This window comes from Bubalus kerabau, chromosome 15 (genome assembly GCF_029407905.1).
Source record: "Bubalus kerabau isolate K-KA32 ecotype Philippines breed swamp buffalo chromosome 15, PCC_UOA_SB_1v2, whole genome shotgun sequence".
NCBI lineage: Eukaryota > Metazoa > Chordata > Mammalia > Artiodactyla > Bovidae > Bubalus > Bubalus kerabau.
In genome coordinates this window covers 23,835,001-23,848,842 of record NC_073638.1, presented here as the reverse complement: position 1 = coordinate 23,848,842, position 13,842 = coordinate 23,835,001, and the positions used below count along the sequence as shown (strand labels likewise).

Sequence of the window (13,842 nt, the reverse complement as noted above, 5' to 3'; positions counted from 1 at the left end):
CCCTGTGGGTCCCTGCCCTTCCCTGTGCCTTGGTTCAGAAGCTTCTCACACACGGAGGACAGCTCACTGGGTCTTTTGGAGTCTTGATTTCCTCCTTTTTAAAATGGGGGACAGTGGCCTGGGCAACACATTTTGAACAGTGAATTGTATTTAGCAATTGAAATCAGATGGCTTCCAATAAAATTGACAGTGGATTAGATGGTCCCTGAATTATTTTCAGCCTGGACATTCTAGGAGCCTTTGTCCTCGTCACTCATTCTAATATTCCCCCTCTCTTAACGTGTCTTTGATCAGCCTAAATCCTCGCTGCATGGGAACTCATCCATTTTTATGTGGAAATTCATCTCTCAGCTGCAGAGAGATGAAGTCCGCCTGTGTGTGTGCATGTGTCTGGGTGGACTTGTGGCTTGAGGGGACGTGAGGGATCTAAATGAGCAGATGGAGCTGCTGAAGATTAAAAGCACAATGTGAAGTTGGAGATGGACATGTGACAGGGGAGTGATGCTCGGGCTGAGAGGAGTGGCACAGCTGGCAGACAGCCACCCTCACTCAGGGACGGGAGCCCAGGTCCGGAACTGGGCTGAACTGGGTGTGGGGTGGCTGGCAGGGCACAGAAGCAGGTGCTGCTCCCGCGCTCTGCTGGCACCCAAGGGCCCTCCCTCACCCCTTGCAGGAGCCGAGATCAGAAAGCAGTCAGAGAAATGGGATCGTAGCCTCAGGGCAAATTCAGACCAAAGGCCAGGCTGGCTCCAGGGAGAACCCATTCTTCATTTTGCCTTTTTAAAATTGAGATTAAACTAGAGGTCTTGACAGAATGTCATTCAGCAGGGCTTCAGATCACAGCCGCTCTGGGCTGCACTGGCATGGGGCGGGCAGCAGCGGCAGTGGGAGCTGTCACCTGTGGGTCCCGCTGTGACCTGCTCCTCCTTTCTGGGTGCTCAGCGCCGGGGGCGAGGTGGAAAGAACAACCAATATTCTGATGACTGGGGCACTGGAGGCACAGCCGTTGGAATCAATGGGCTTTCTGGATTCTAAACTGAGGTCAGATAGCAAGTGCCAGGGAGCATCTGTTTGGTGAGGGGGAGTTGGGGCATTGATCCCAGCATCCACAGCCCTTTCTGCACAGGGTTCCCAGCCCATGGGGTCCTGCCCATGTAGACACAGCCTGGCTCCAGGCCAGGGAAGCCCCGGGCACCTTGTTCCTGGCAAGGAGCATTGTTGAACCTCAGGGAGCCCTGCTCAGAACCCCACCCCACCCAGGCCTGGTGCCTTCAGACCTTGCTGCCCACGGACGAGTCTTGAGGGATCCTCGAGTTTGCCATCGGGTATAGGAGGGAGGGAAGAGCAGACGTAAGAGCCACATAGCTGCTTGCCTGCCTAGAGGTGAGTACCTAGGAGGGTGAGCAGATTGCTGAGGGTGGGAGGGGGCAGAAAATCATGGCAATTTCTGGCTTAAAAATAATAGTCCCTCTTAAGAGAATGTTTTCTATTTACCAGTCACCTGTGCCAGGGCCTGCATATGGGTTAAATCCAAACCCAAGAACACTGTAAGTAGGGACTGTTTCTCCCATTTTACAGAGAGGAAACTGAGGCTTGGAGAAACTAGGTAATTTTTCCATCAGGCCATGTTTAGTAAAGGGAAGTGCGCTTTTTACTCAGAAGGGGTTAAAATCCAGGCTGGGGTCAAATTCTAACTCCCTAACCTACCTGCCAGGTGGTCCTGGGTAAGAAGCACCGATTGTCTTCACATCTTAGTTTCTTTACCCACAAAGTGAGATAATGCCCGGCTCACTGGGTCTTTGTGAGGCTTGCACGGGCTGGATCTTCAGTCATGACAGTGTCTGAAGCAGACCTCAGGCAGGACTTTCTCTCTGCAGGCTGGCTGGCCACAGGTCCAGGACTGAGAGCCTCTCGCCTTGAAAAAGATGTTTTCCTCATCTCCGATTACTCTCTCCTCTTCCTGGGCCTTGTGGAACCTGCCTTTTCAAGGCATTCAGAAAATGAGAACTTTTGCTGAAAAAGTCACTTGGCCTCAGGAAGCTTCAGATAGTACTCTTCTTCTCTCAGTTCTCCAAGCCAGGAAGCTCTTGTCCTAACAGATCCTCAGGAAAGTGCCTGCGATAGCATGTCCTGCTCTTTCCTGTCACTTCTTCTGAAACCTGTTAACCTCAGTCCGGCCTTGCTACCTTCTCACACCGCTGGCACCACCTAGACTAGGATAGCAGTTCACCATCCAGAGCTTGACACCTCTGCGGTGGCTTCAGGCTGGTTACTCAGCTCTGTCTCGGTCGCATCTCCTGCTTTGGCAGGTGGGTCGTTTTCCACTAGCGCCACCTGGGAAGCCCTGTCCTACCTCTTTAGGATGGACAATCCCACTGCCCGTGGAACCAACAGACTGCTTTCCCAGAATAAGCCATGATCCTGAGGGTGGTTAGGACGGTGCTCGTGTCTCCTGGCACAAGGAGAGGTGCCCCTCCTTTGACATGTAGATCGTTTCCCTCAGGCTGCCTGGGAGCCCCGTGTGGTAGAGTGACTAGAGGCAATGAGACCAGGGAGGGCTGGCTCCGCAGAGATGGAGACTCCAGCGCGTAAACCATTTCTCTCCACCTGCGAGAGGAGGGCGCACCTCAGGTACCGCCAGACATTCCTGCAAAGCAGAGATGACGGCACTTGGCAGCTTCTCCGAAGCAAAGATAATAATATAATTTGACTTCCCCACTCTTTGGGGAAAGAGATTACACGGATAATAGCCATTTTCAAGAGCTGGGGAGGAGGAGAGCAGCCAGAGAGAGGGAGGAGGGGGAGGTGCCTGAACTTCAAATCAGAGAAGACAGGTCTGCTGGTTAGGGGCACAGGCAGCCTCCTCCATTTTTAAAGCTCCACTGAATTCTCTCCCCAAAACAGCAAATTTCGCAGCCTCTAATTTTCTTCTCTGTGCTCTGTTTAGCGGCAAGCCATCTCCCTCTGCGATTCAAGGGCCTCTTGAAGAGTGTTTGTTTGCACGATGGGACTGAATGGGCAAGTCCCAGCCTCTCTAAGGCGGCCTGTCACTTACCAGCCACCCAGGGACAGCGCTAGGGCAGCAGCACTCAGTGCTCCAGTGAGCCTGACCCAGAGTGAGATTCTTGGGGCTACTCGTTTCCTTCTAACCCCCAAAGTGCATTATCTCTTGTGGTTCCAGGAGCAAGTTCTTCACTGAAGCCAAGGGCTGTCTCACTTGTGAAGACCAATTTTGTTTGGGTGCATTGCATCAGATCTCTCAGGAGGAGGATTTCCTTTCCTATGCGGTCCAAAAATGTCCGGTTCTGGACTTCCCTGATGGTCCAGGGGCCAGGAATCCATTTGCCAGGGATTCGATGGGTTCAGTTTCTGGTCTGGGAAGATTCCACACGATGCAGGGCAACTAAGCCTGTGTATCACAACTACTGAAGTCCCTGGGGTCAGAACCTGTGCTCTGCAATGAGAAGCCACCACAATGAGAAACCCACACACTCCAACGAAGAGTAGCCCCTGCTCGCCACAACCAGAGAAAGCCCAAAAGCCTGTGCATGGCAACAAGGATCCACCATGGCCAAACAAATAATTTTCTTTTTAAAAAGTCCAGTTCTGATTCCTTAAAGGACATGTGCTTACCCTTCCCCAGGTCCATCAAATTTGACTCAACTAACATCATAGTCAACTCCCCCCCATCTCAAGATAAGAGCCTGGAAATCTCATATATTTGTGTAGCATTTTGCAATTCCTTGTGCCTTTACCTCCAAAACTTCATTTAATCTTCACAGTAATGTTGGAGATAGGTTGGACAGGTATTTCTCCAGCTTTTCCAAACGCTGCAACCAGGGCTCAGAGAGGTTAAGGGACTTGTCCAGTCACCCAGCTGCCAGGTAGCAGGGTAAGTAGGAGCACAGACTTTTGGAACTTTGGCCTGGGAGTCTTTGGCATTCGCTATACCATGAAGGTCCTGCCTCTGACCCTAAAAGAGTCAAGTGATTGTACTGAGAAGTGGAAGAGCAGTGGCACTTACTGGACTTTTTGCTTTGGGACTTGGGGTCCAGAGATGACCTGGTCAGTTTCAGAGTGGACTTGGGGCAACTGTAAGGGAGCAGTGCCTTTTGGGGATGGGGGTGGGAGAGCAAGGTGGGTTAGAGAAATAGATTACATCTGTGTTTGTGAGAGTTCAGCGCACAAAGAGATTCCCCCTGCTTTGGCACTTGAAGATAGTTTAAGAGAAGGGTGTGTTACAGCATCCTTGCACGGGGTGGACAAAGGCGCCGGGGGGTGCTTGCAGGAATGATTCCCCTGAACCTCACAGAACTCCCTGCCAGGGAGCTTACCACCCACCACTCATCCCATTGAATTAAAGACTTCGTGCCACAATGGCAGGCCAGGCTCGAAGAGACTACTGCCTCGCAGATGTCACTAGGGCTGTGTCTTGGCACTTCAGAGCTGGAAGAGAGAGGTCGAAGTCACTGCTGAAAAACCTGATGGTTCTAGTGCAATGCCAGCAGAAAACAACAAAAGGGGCAGGACAGGTATTAGGCGAAATCTAGTTCCCAACTAGACCCATTACTTATCAGAGTCTGGGAAGGTCCCACGGCCAATGAAAACCAACCGGCGAGCACTCTGAAAAGCCACGTTCTGATCTGGAGCGTATATTCAAAAAGGCTTTATTAGCACAGGAACAACCAGAGTGAACGGTCATAGGCAAAACCCGCACAGACGCCTCGTCTCTCAAGAACTCTCCACGTACTTCATCGTAGAGTTGAGAATTTCCATCCCGTGAAGCTCTCTCAGCAGAGCAGCAAACCTGTCATAATCAAAGCACAAAACTCCAAGACATAAATGCCAGGGCACAGACATCTGGTGCCCAGAGGCATCCCCCTGGCTCAGGAAGAAGCTGGCTGGGAAGGCGGGACAGGGCAGAAGCTGTTTCCCTGAAGATCAAAGTGGGGAGCCCTCAGGAGGCCCAGGGAACACGGCAACACCCGCTGCGTGAGTGGGGAGCCCCTAGGAGGCCCACAGAACACGGCAGTACCCGCTGTGTGAGTGGGGAGCCCCCAGGAGGCCCAGGGAACATGGCAATGCCCACTGTGCAAGTGGCAGATGTGCCAGAGACCCACTGGGCCATACTCTCAGGGACTGCCCGGCAGGCTGCCACGGTGAGCCTGTCCTGGTTAATGCGCCTTGCTTTCTGTAGAAGAAAGCTTTCATCCGTTCCTTCCCTTTGAACAATCAGAACTTGGAAGGACCTTAGGTGTGACCCAGGCCAGCTCCCACATTCTCCAGAGGAGGGATCAGAGGGTGAGGCTGGGAGAGAAGAAAGTGGGCTGGCCACAGCCCCTCCCTGCCGCGGAAGGCACCCCTTGGGGGCCAGGGCTCCACGCTCAGGCACACGGGTGCCTTCCAGGAGCACGAGGACCACATGTTCCCGTGCCTCAGATCAGGACAGAGCGGAGTAGGAGCCGAGCTGAGACGGCACGGCCACGCAGAGGCTCCTGGCCTGGCTTGTCGGGTGCTCTTCATTGGGCTGCTCCCCCGCCCCCAGCTCGCCTGTTTTCTGCAGCTCAAGAATGTACCCTACAGAGCACTCTTCCATATGCTTAGGCCCCACGCGGGGAAAAAAAAAAATGAAGTTAGAGGTTTAATTGTTTCTGGAAAAGCAGAGGAGACAGAAAGGCAGGAGAGAGAAGTGGGGATGGTGCGAGGAGAGGGAGGAGGAGAGGAAAGAGGAGACTGCGGGAGCTGAGCAGAGAGAAGACGATGGCTGCTGGTGCCAGGAAAGACCCCTGTTCCATGCTGTGTCCCCTCACTGGCTTCAGCCTGAGCGCTCCCCAGTGTCCTGGGCGGGTCGGTAGGGGGGACTTCCTGCAGAGAAGGAGCTTGGCTCCCCTTGGCCCTGCGCACCTGGGCTCCGCCGTGCACAGCTTCCCCAGGGCGATGCCTGCGTTCAGCTGCACGGCTGTCTGCTGGGCTTCGCTGCCTGCCAGCTTCAGCAAGACGGGCACGATGTCCGTGGACAGCAGGGATGAGGCCGCGCGCGGCACCTCCATGCAGTTCCCCAGGCAGAGGGTGGCGTTACCCACCAGGATCTCATCCTCTGAGTCCAGCAGCTGCATCAGAACCCCGAACTCTATGGGGCAGAGGAGAACAGGCAGGGAGGCTGGCAGGGGGACGTGGGGGGTGGGCACGGAGAGGGGGCGGTGGAAGGCCGGCTGTGTCACCCGCTTGACAAATCCCTACTGAGTGCTCCTCGGCTCTTGGCCATGTCTCTGAGTGGCCTCAGGAGCCCATAGCACTCAGCCGTCCCAGGAATGCTGGCTCGGCCTCAGACAGGTCTATCCTCTCTGCCTCCCGTGCGGAACCTCCCTGTTCCTCTCGACATCCCCTGACTGAGCGGGAGGCCGTGAGCCGGTGCCCTGGACCCACGGGGCCCGGGACAAGGCTCCACAGGGAAGGGTCCTGCTCCCCACTTGGTGGGCCCCCTCAGTTCCCACCCACAAGGGGAACTGCCCTGCCCACCCTGACAGCAGCAGTTTGGTGATTAGATCACAGCCGCACTGGACTCCCCATCGTGCATGGTCACTGAGGTGTTTCCCCCGGGAAGGGAGAGGACCCGTGTTAGGTCGTCTAAGGAGAGTGCTTTGGAAACGATCTTAGTTCGAGCTGTTTCCCAGCTGAGTCTCTAGCATAGGCACGGTGGCCGTGAGCTTCCAAAAGCTAAGTAAAGGCTTTCAGAGCTGGAGGTGAGGTGACAGGGTCCCCGAACACAATGCAGGAGAGCGGGGAGGCATGGCACAGCCTCCTCGATCTCTCGTCCCTCCTTGCCCGCAGCTCCCTCTGCAGCTTCGAGGCTAGATTAACCTCCCAGTTAATGTGGGCTCTGCTTAATGAAACGATCACTTACTTTTATCCAGTCTTACCACTTCTTCTCGCGCTTCCTGATAACTGTTTGTGCAGATGGCAAGTATCTTGACTGCGTAACGTGACGCAGTCTGGCCTCCTGCCTAGATTTCAGAGTGCAATGAGAGCAAGAAATCAATGCTATGGTTGTTCCTGGCCAGAAATGACAGTGAGCAGCTGGGCTTATGCTTGTGGCTTCTTAAACTCCTGACAGCGCGCTGCTGACAATATGTGTGCTTCCGGACAAGGGGGCCTGGTCCCTGCTGGGGTGCAGGGTCACTCACATCCTCTGTAGAAGGATGTGAATGGAGGCCTCTCATGGACACCTGAATAATTATCTGTGGAAGGCTTTAGGAGTGAGGGGCTGAGAAAAGAATGATGCTGTCGACCGGCAGATCTACCAAGAAGGGAGGCAAAGGCCCTCCAAGGTCATTTCACCATTTGAGAATGAGGGCTGACTTGCTAGGGCTGCCAGGCTGACTGGTCTGCATGGAGAACATCACAAACCTAGGTCATTTTAAGAGGGGATAACTGTCAAATCATAACCCTTAAAATCACCCTATGCAGGGGTCTTTAAAATGCAAGTGTGAGGAAACGCATGCGTAAGGCACACACGTGTGTACATGGACTCAGCAGGCTCCGGTGGATATGCAAGAGTTATACAGAGTAAATGATGACCATCATCCACGCGGCAGCTTAAACTCAGACCCACCATCCTGCCCCCTTGATACCACCCCTGCCCCAGCAGTAGCCCCCTCACAGAGCACCCTCCTTGGTGCCACTCAGCCTAGGCGTTTATGAATAAGTCTCCTGTGGGGTCATCAAGCTAACTCAGGTGAGTGAACCTCACTGGGCATGTATATCGCAACTGGGACCCAGAGATGCAAGCTAGTAACTGATGTCCTGGTTCAGGAGAATCTAGCTAACTCTTGTGTTTCTGTGTGTGCTCAGTCCCTCAGTAGTGTCTGACTCTTTTGACCCGATGGACTGTAGCCTGGCAGGCTCCTCTGTCCATGGGATTTTCCACTGCACTCATATTGCAGAGAAAGTCTGAACATGCTTTTAAAAATCACGTGGGTACTCTGAAGCCTACATATTTCATAAATGGGAGGTACCCCCCAACCTTTCCAGCAAACTGGAAAGAGCATCATGAGCAGGAAAACATGAACAGAACCAGGGGCTGAGAAACCTTGTTGACACCACTCAGACCATCTTTTTTGAAGACAGAGGCCATACATTTTTAAAGTTAGGCTTGAGTGGTAAGCATTTTTATGGATGTGCCTAATGAACAATTATTTGTCCAACAATCTTACATTGCTGGTCAGAGTAGTCTAGGTGAATAGGCAGAAGGGAATCCCCATTCGAAAAGTTAGAAATTAGCAGAGGGGAAATGGCAGGACCTTTGCTGAACAAAGGCCTCCTTGATTCTGTTCCCCAAATAAAAGATGACACTCCTGGAAATTCCGGGGGTTGGAACTAATGAAGTTATTTTACCTTCAGGAATTTAATCATCTTCTTCACCACTCCTGCTCTGAGGGCCTCCTCAACAATTTTCAGAGAGGAAGAAAGGGTACGGCTGAGGACGCCAGCAGCTCTCTGAGTGAAGCAGAAAGGAAAGGGCGCTTAAACTTTCCCATGGGGAGAGGGGCACGAAAAGGGTAGGGCATTAAGGGGTGCAAACTACTATGTACAAAATAAATAAGCTGCAAGCTTATGCTGTACACTACAGGGAATATAGCCACTATTTTATCATAACCATAAATGGAGCATCACCTTTAAAAACTGTGAATCACTATGCCATACACCTGAAAGTTATATAAAATTGTATACCAACTAGCCAACGGGAATTTGCTGTACGGCTCAGGAGACTCAAACAGGGGCTCTGTATCAACCTAGAGTGGTGGGATGGGGAGGGAGACGGGAGGGAGGTTCAAGAGGGAGGGGATACATGTATACCTATGGCTGACTCATGTTGAGGTTTGACAGAAAACAACAAAATTCTGTAAAGCAATTATCCTTCAATAAAAAAATAAAAAGAAAAAAATTGTATATCAACTATACCTCAATAAATTTTTTTTTTTCTTAAAATGCTGGTGACGTTTTAAAGTTAACAAGTAATTTGGTGAGGCAAGAATCATTAGTGTTAGATGCAAAACATGTACCTTGATTTTAAAAATACAGTGGTTGAATAATTGATAGCAAGTACTGATGTTTACAGTAAAGCTACTGGGTAGCTGATTCAAATTGAAGGGCTGCCAACACGGCCCCTGGGTGCACAGAGGCTCAGCCCATTCCAGCTTCACAAAGGACCAGCATTCACCCCTCAGCAAGCAAGTCCTGCCTTGTATTCCTGTGGGGCTCTGATACCAGCAGGACCTTTATTACACGGTAGACTTCCTGGGTTGATCCTCTGGGACTTTTATCTTTCCTGAATCTTTTTATTCTAATTTCTGGGAGACGTTATTGATTTTTATTTTCCAGTTCTGAATTTTTTTAATAGCAAGTTGTTACTGTTTTATGGCCATAACACCATTTTGAATCTTTCTGAAGATACAAATGACCTTTTAGCTATTAGCTTTTTCCTCTCTTTGCTACATCATCTCTATTTTTTTTCTGGACTCAAATTTTCTGCTTTCTCTGCTTTGTCTATTTACTTGTATGGCTTTCCTGAAATGCCTTGCGACTCTCAGCTTGCAAGTCACATTTATGAGAAAAGGAGTATGTCTGGGTATGTTGTGTTTATGGGGAGTCTGACCACTCACAGGTGGGGAGGTGGCATTCTCAACTACTAGAAAGTAAACATTTTTTTCTCTGGTCTTTCAATTCCTTAAGGAAAAAAAAAGCTCATATTTTATGCTTGAGGAATAGATGCCTGGCTACCAAATGTAGCCCCCTCATCTCCTGCTTCTGTCTTCTGCTTATGTAGCTGGCAGTTGGAATTCTGTCTTCTCCATAGAACTGCAACACACACTGACCACCTGCCTGCTGTGCCCCCCTCGTCTGCCCCCTGCACGAAGGCGTCTTCAGTGCCGCCTCATTAATCATCAGTCTTGCAGCTGTTCTCCATCATCCAGAAACTGGCTATAATAACTTACCATCAGTGAGACAGCTCACCCACTAGGCCCACCATTCAGAAGATTCCAAGTCCCCAAGAACAGCGATGCTTACCACTTTGGGGGTCATGCAACTCTTTTGAGGATCTGATGAAAACCGTGGTGCGCCCCTCAAGCCCATGAAAATGCACAGACGTGCAGAATTTACTATACACTTGCTGGGGGTCTCAGGGAACCTGAAGATCCACCACCTCTTCCTGGAGCCCAGGTTAAACACTTTGCGCTGTAAGTCTGGATTGACTGCAGGGAAGTTGTCAGCTTGCTGGTCACACAGAGGATTCGCTGGACCTACTCGGAACCTTTTCACAACCCTTGAACCAGTCCCCAGGCTGTGACTCTTGAAGGGCTGGTTTCCCAGATCTGCCCTGGATGTGACTCCAACTGTTTCTCCATGTTTAGAGACCTAATAGGCAGACCTAATAGGCAGAAATGTTGGGGTGATTCCTCATGTGAGTGAAGAACACATCCTACGATTATGGCAAACAGCCTCTTGAATCATCTCAACACTCTCCTGATACACTGTGCTAACCACAGGCCTTAGTTCTCTTATCCAAATGTCAGCAACAGAAGCAAGAAAGCCATTCCAGCACTTATCTCCAAGGCGGCTAAAACCGTTGTGTACAAACTCCTCCAGAATCACTGCCTTTAAAATATGTGCCCGGAGAAAAGATTTTAAATAAAATCATTTGGCCTGTCCAAGTCACGTAAGGATGGTTTGATATGGGACAAATCAGATATGACCTGGTGTCAGCTGTTAAGCTCCACACCTTCAAGAAAAAGGGTTCTTAACTGGAGTTCCTAGATTCTAGGGCATCCACAGATGGGCACTGTGGGGGGGGGGGCTGGGTCACCAAATCCCCTGAACCTGTAGGCAAATTCAGTATTTCTGTGCTTATGGGCATCGTTTTGAGGAATATGTCTGCCCGATGCCTCAGAGAGTCAGAAGAAGCTCAAAGGCGTGGTGACTGCAGAATAGAACAAAACAGAACAACAAAGGAAGCGGTTTCTGGATTTCCCTGGGGGCAGCTTACTGTGAGGATTCCTCCATCCTGGCTGTTCAGCAGAGACAGGCATTTCTTGCTCACCTCCAGGGCCCAAACCTACAACAGGGAGCACGAGAAGGAGCTTGCCTGTCCCAGCCACGGTCATCTGCAGATTCCTTCTGGGCGCTCACACAGAACCGACCACTCCCCACTCCCTCCTTGCCACCGCCAGGTCAGTCCCCATTTCCTTCACAACATCTGTGATTGCTCTCATTTCTTTCCCACATTCATCTCCCCAAACTACGAGGGTCACATCGTATTTGACTGTGTAAATGCGGAACTTAGCACCGTGCACAGCACCCTGGACACTCAGCTGGTTTTCAGAATGAATAACTTACAGAGTGACTCATCCATCCCTCAGCAGAGCAGGGGTGGGACCTCCGCCCAGCGTTCCCCATTCCCACCGCCAGGGTTTGAGTCCCCTGCTTCTAGCCTCTTCAAAGCAACGAGAGCAGTTCTATGCAACAGAATGTGTTAAGGTAGGGAGAAAAGAATCCGGTACCTCGGAGACAAAGGGGGACTGAAGACACAAGTTCATCACGAGTCCCAGGAGGGCATACATGACATCTCTGAACAGGTCCGCATCCTCCTCACACTTGGCCTTGGGAAACAAAACAAGGTGATCATGTGATCTTCTTGCAGCTGTCATGGTCACCTGTTCCCCTTGGTGATGGTCCCAGATCTCTCACACTCCTTAAATGGCCAGAGTCATGAACTGAAGTGATGCAGGAAAATCAGAGACCGATTTATAGCACAGAGTGTCTGGCGCCTCTGCTGTGGGGCTCTGGCCCTGGGTTCAAATTGAAGAGGGAGCTACTGAAATGGGTGCTCAAGCCAGCTTCACAGAGAACCCTCCAGACATCTCCGGGGTGGAGGAGACTTGATCTGGAGAATTCTTTAAGGCCAGCTGTCCATCAAATCTAGGGTTATAGACGGGGTAAGCCTCTAGCCCCTGCACCCTCAAACAGATTTTTTAGAAAAGTCAGATAATTAAGAAGAAGCCCATGGACCCAAAGCAGGTAGAAGACTAGCTCTGAACAGAAAAGCTGAAATACCATGAGGCCCAAGCAGGCAGCCCCGAAGTCTTCGGAGGCAGCCATCTGTCTTTGGGCAGTGGCCTCAGCGCTGAAGTTCCCCATGATGGCAAGACACTGGCAGAGAGCTGATATGTTGGTGACCTTGGGATCTCTCTTCTGAAAGGGAAGGAAGAGAAAGCAAATCTGAAGAGAGCAGAGGAATAATGCCGGAATCATCTCCACGCGTGTCCTTCACTCTCCAAAATGTCTGGGAACCAGAAGGCCTGATGTCACATGGGGATGTCAGTGGGGTCACGCTGGCAGAAAGGAAGGAGGCACACAGAGGGGCAGACCCCAAAGCACGTTGGCCTGGTCCCAGTCACTCCGCCAACCAGCTGGGGGCACTGGGGCAAGTCCTGTCTCTTCTCAGAGCTTCCATATCCACATCTGTGAAATACCAAGGTGCTCATGCACCCTCCAAGGACCCCTGAGGATTCTATGGGTCACTGGGGACAGGTCCATCACAGCACATTCTTCTGAAGGACTCCCCCACTACCCCCAACACTTGCACCTTTCTCCCTCTTGACTCCAACCACCACACGTGCTCTCCTGATCAGGACGACAATTCAGGGGACAGGGTTGCATGGGGTACTTATGACACTGGCAACCTGATGTGAAGAGCCAACTCACTGGAAAAGACTGATGCTGGGAAAGATTGAAGGCAGGAGGAGAAGGGGGTGGCAGAGGATGAGATGGTTGGACGGCATCACCGACTCAATGGACACGAGTTTGAGCAAGCTCCGGGAGTTGGTGATGGACAGGGAAGCCTGGCGTGCTGCAGGCCATCGCAAAGAGTCGGACACGACTGAGTGGCTGAATCACAACAGCAACAACAGTTTATCACAGGACTTGGGTCAGGAGAGGACGGGTGGAGACCGACCAACTTTCCGCCTTCACTGCCTGCAGCCTTCCTCCCCTGCAACCAGACCTGCCCATGAACCTTCTCCACCTGCCCCCACAGCAACTGTTCCAATAACCAAGACTTGTGTAAATTCCAGCTGTGAATAAATGATCAATCAACCCGAGAGGCAACGGGAGTTCTAGGAGGCAAACCCCTGTTGAAACAGCCCTGTGCACGCTCCCGAGACGGTCTGTCGCAGGTGACCAGACAAGGGTTGGCTCACCAGCACGCCCGTCAGCACCGGAAGGACGTCTGGAAGGCTGGTCTGGAACCAGACTTGAAATCTGTCAAGAGAACATCAGCCGTGACTTATTTCTAAACCGTGCAAAGTAAAACATAAGTGCAGTGTCTCAGGTAGCGGAACCGACAGTCCAGCTGTGGGCCCCTGTGATTTGCTCCTGCGTGAAGGAGTCATTCGGAAGCAGAAAAGGTCGTCACTGGGTAGGTCATGTGGCTTTACTCTACTTCTAAGCCTGGAGACTGGCCTTCAATGTGAAACAACACATCTCAGAGGTCGGCTCTCTTCTGCAGAAGCTGCTGGAATCCTGAGGTTTCTGCAAACTGACTTCGCACCACCCCTGCCCTCCCCTTGCTCTGAGTTACATGGTGTAAGCACATTTACATGTCACATCTGTCAGGACGGCCCCATGGCATGTACGCCTCCACCTGATATTCAGGCTAGTACTGTCCCCAGCCCCTGCCGATGGCCAGCTACCTGCATGAGGAGCTCTCTCTATATATAACCATTTCCAGGTAAGATGCCCTAATGTTGGTGAGGAAATTAAAAACAAAACAAGAGGCATTAAAAA

The 13,842-nt window shown here is 51.4% G+C and overlaps 1 protein-coding gene across 5 annotated transcripts in view; it reads right to left on the bottom strand.

Moving 5' to 3' along the window:
- Nucleotides 1–4,642: 4,642 nt before the first annotated feature.
- Nucleotides 4,643–13,842, bottom strand: part of TTC12 (tetratricopeptide repeat domain 12) — a 47,703-nt gene continuing 38,503 nt past the window's right edge. For 4 of the 5 annotated variants that reach the window (XM_055548075.1, XM_055548077.1, XM_055548080.1 and 1 more), the window contains 8 exons: nt 13,257–13,317; nt 12,112–12,249; nt 11,559–11,657; nt 11,045–11,113; nt 8,395–8,496; nt 6,905–7,004; nt 5,905–6,130; nt 4,643–4,807 (listed from right to left, as the gene is read on the bottom strand). In XM_055548075.1, the coding sequence (XP_055404050.1) occupies nt 4,732–4,807; nt 5,905–6,130; nt 6,905–7,004; nt 8,395–8,496; nt 11,045–11,113; nt 11,559–11,657; nt 12,112–12,249; nt 13,257–13,317 (871 nt within the window). In that variant the 3' untranslated portion in view covers nt 4,643–4,731. The remainder of the gene's footprint in view (nt 4,808–5,904; nt 6,131–6,904; nt 7,005–8,394; nt 8,497–11,044; nt 11,114–11,558; nt 11,658–12,111; nt 12,250–13,256; nt 13,318–13,842) is intronic. The other variant, XM_055548078.1, reaches the window with a different exon arrangement.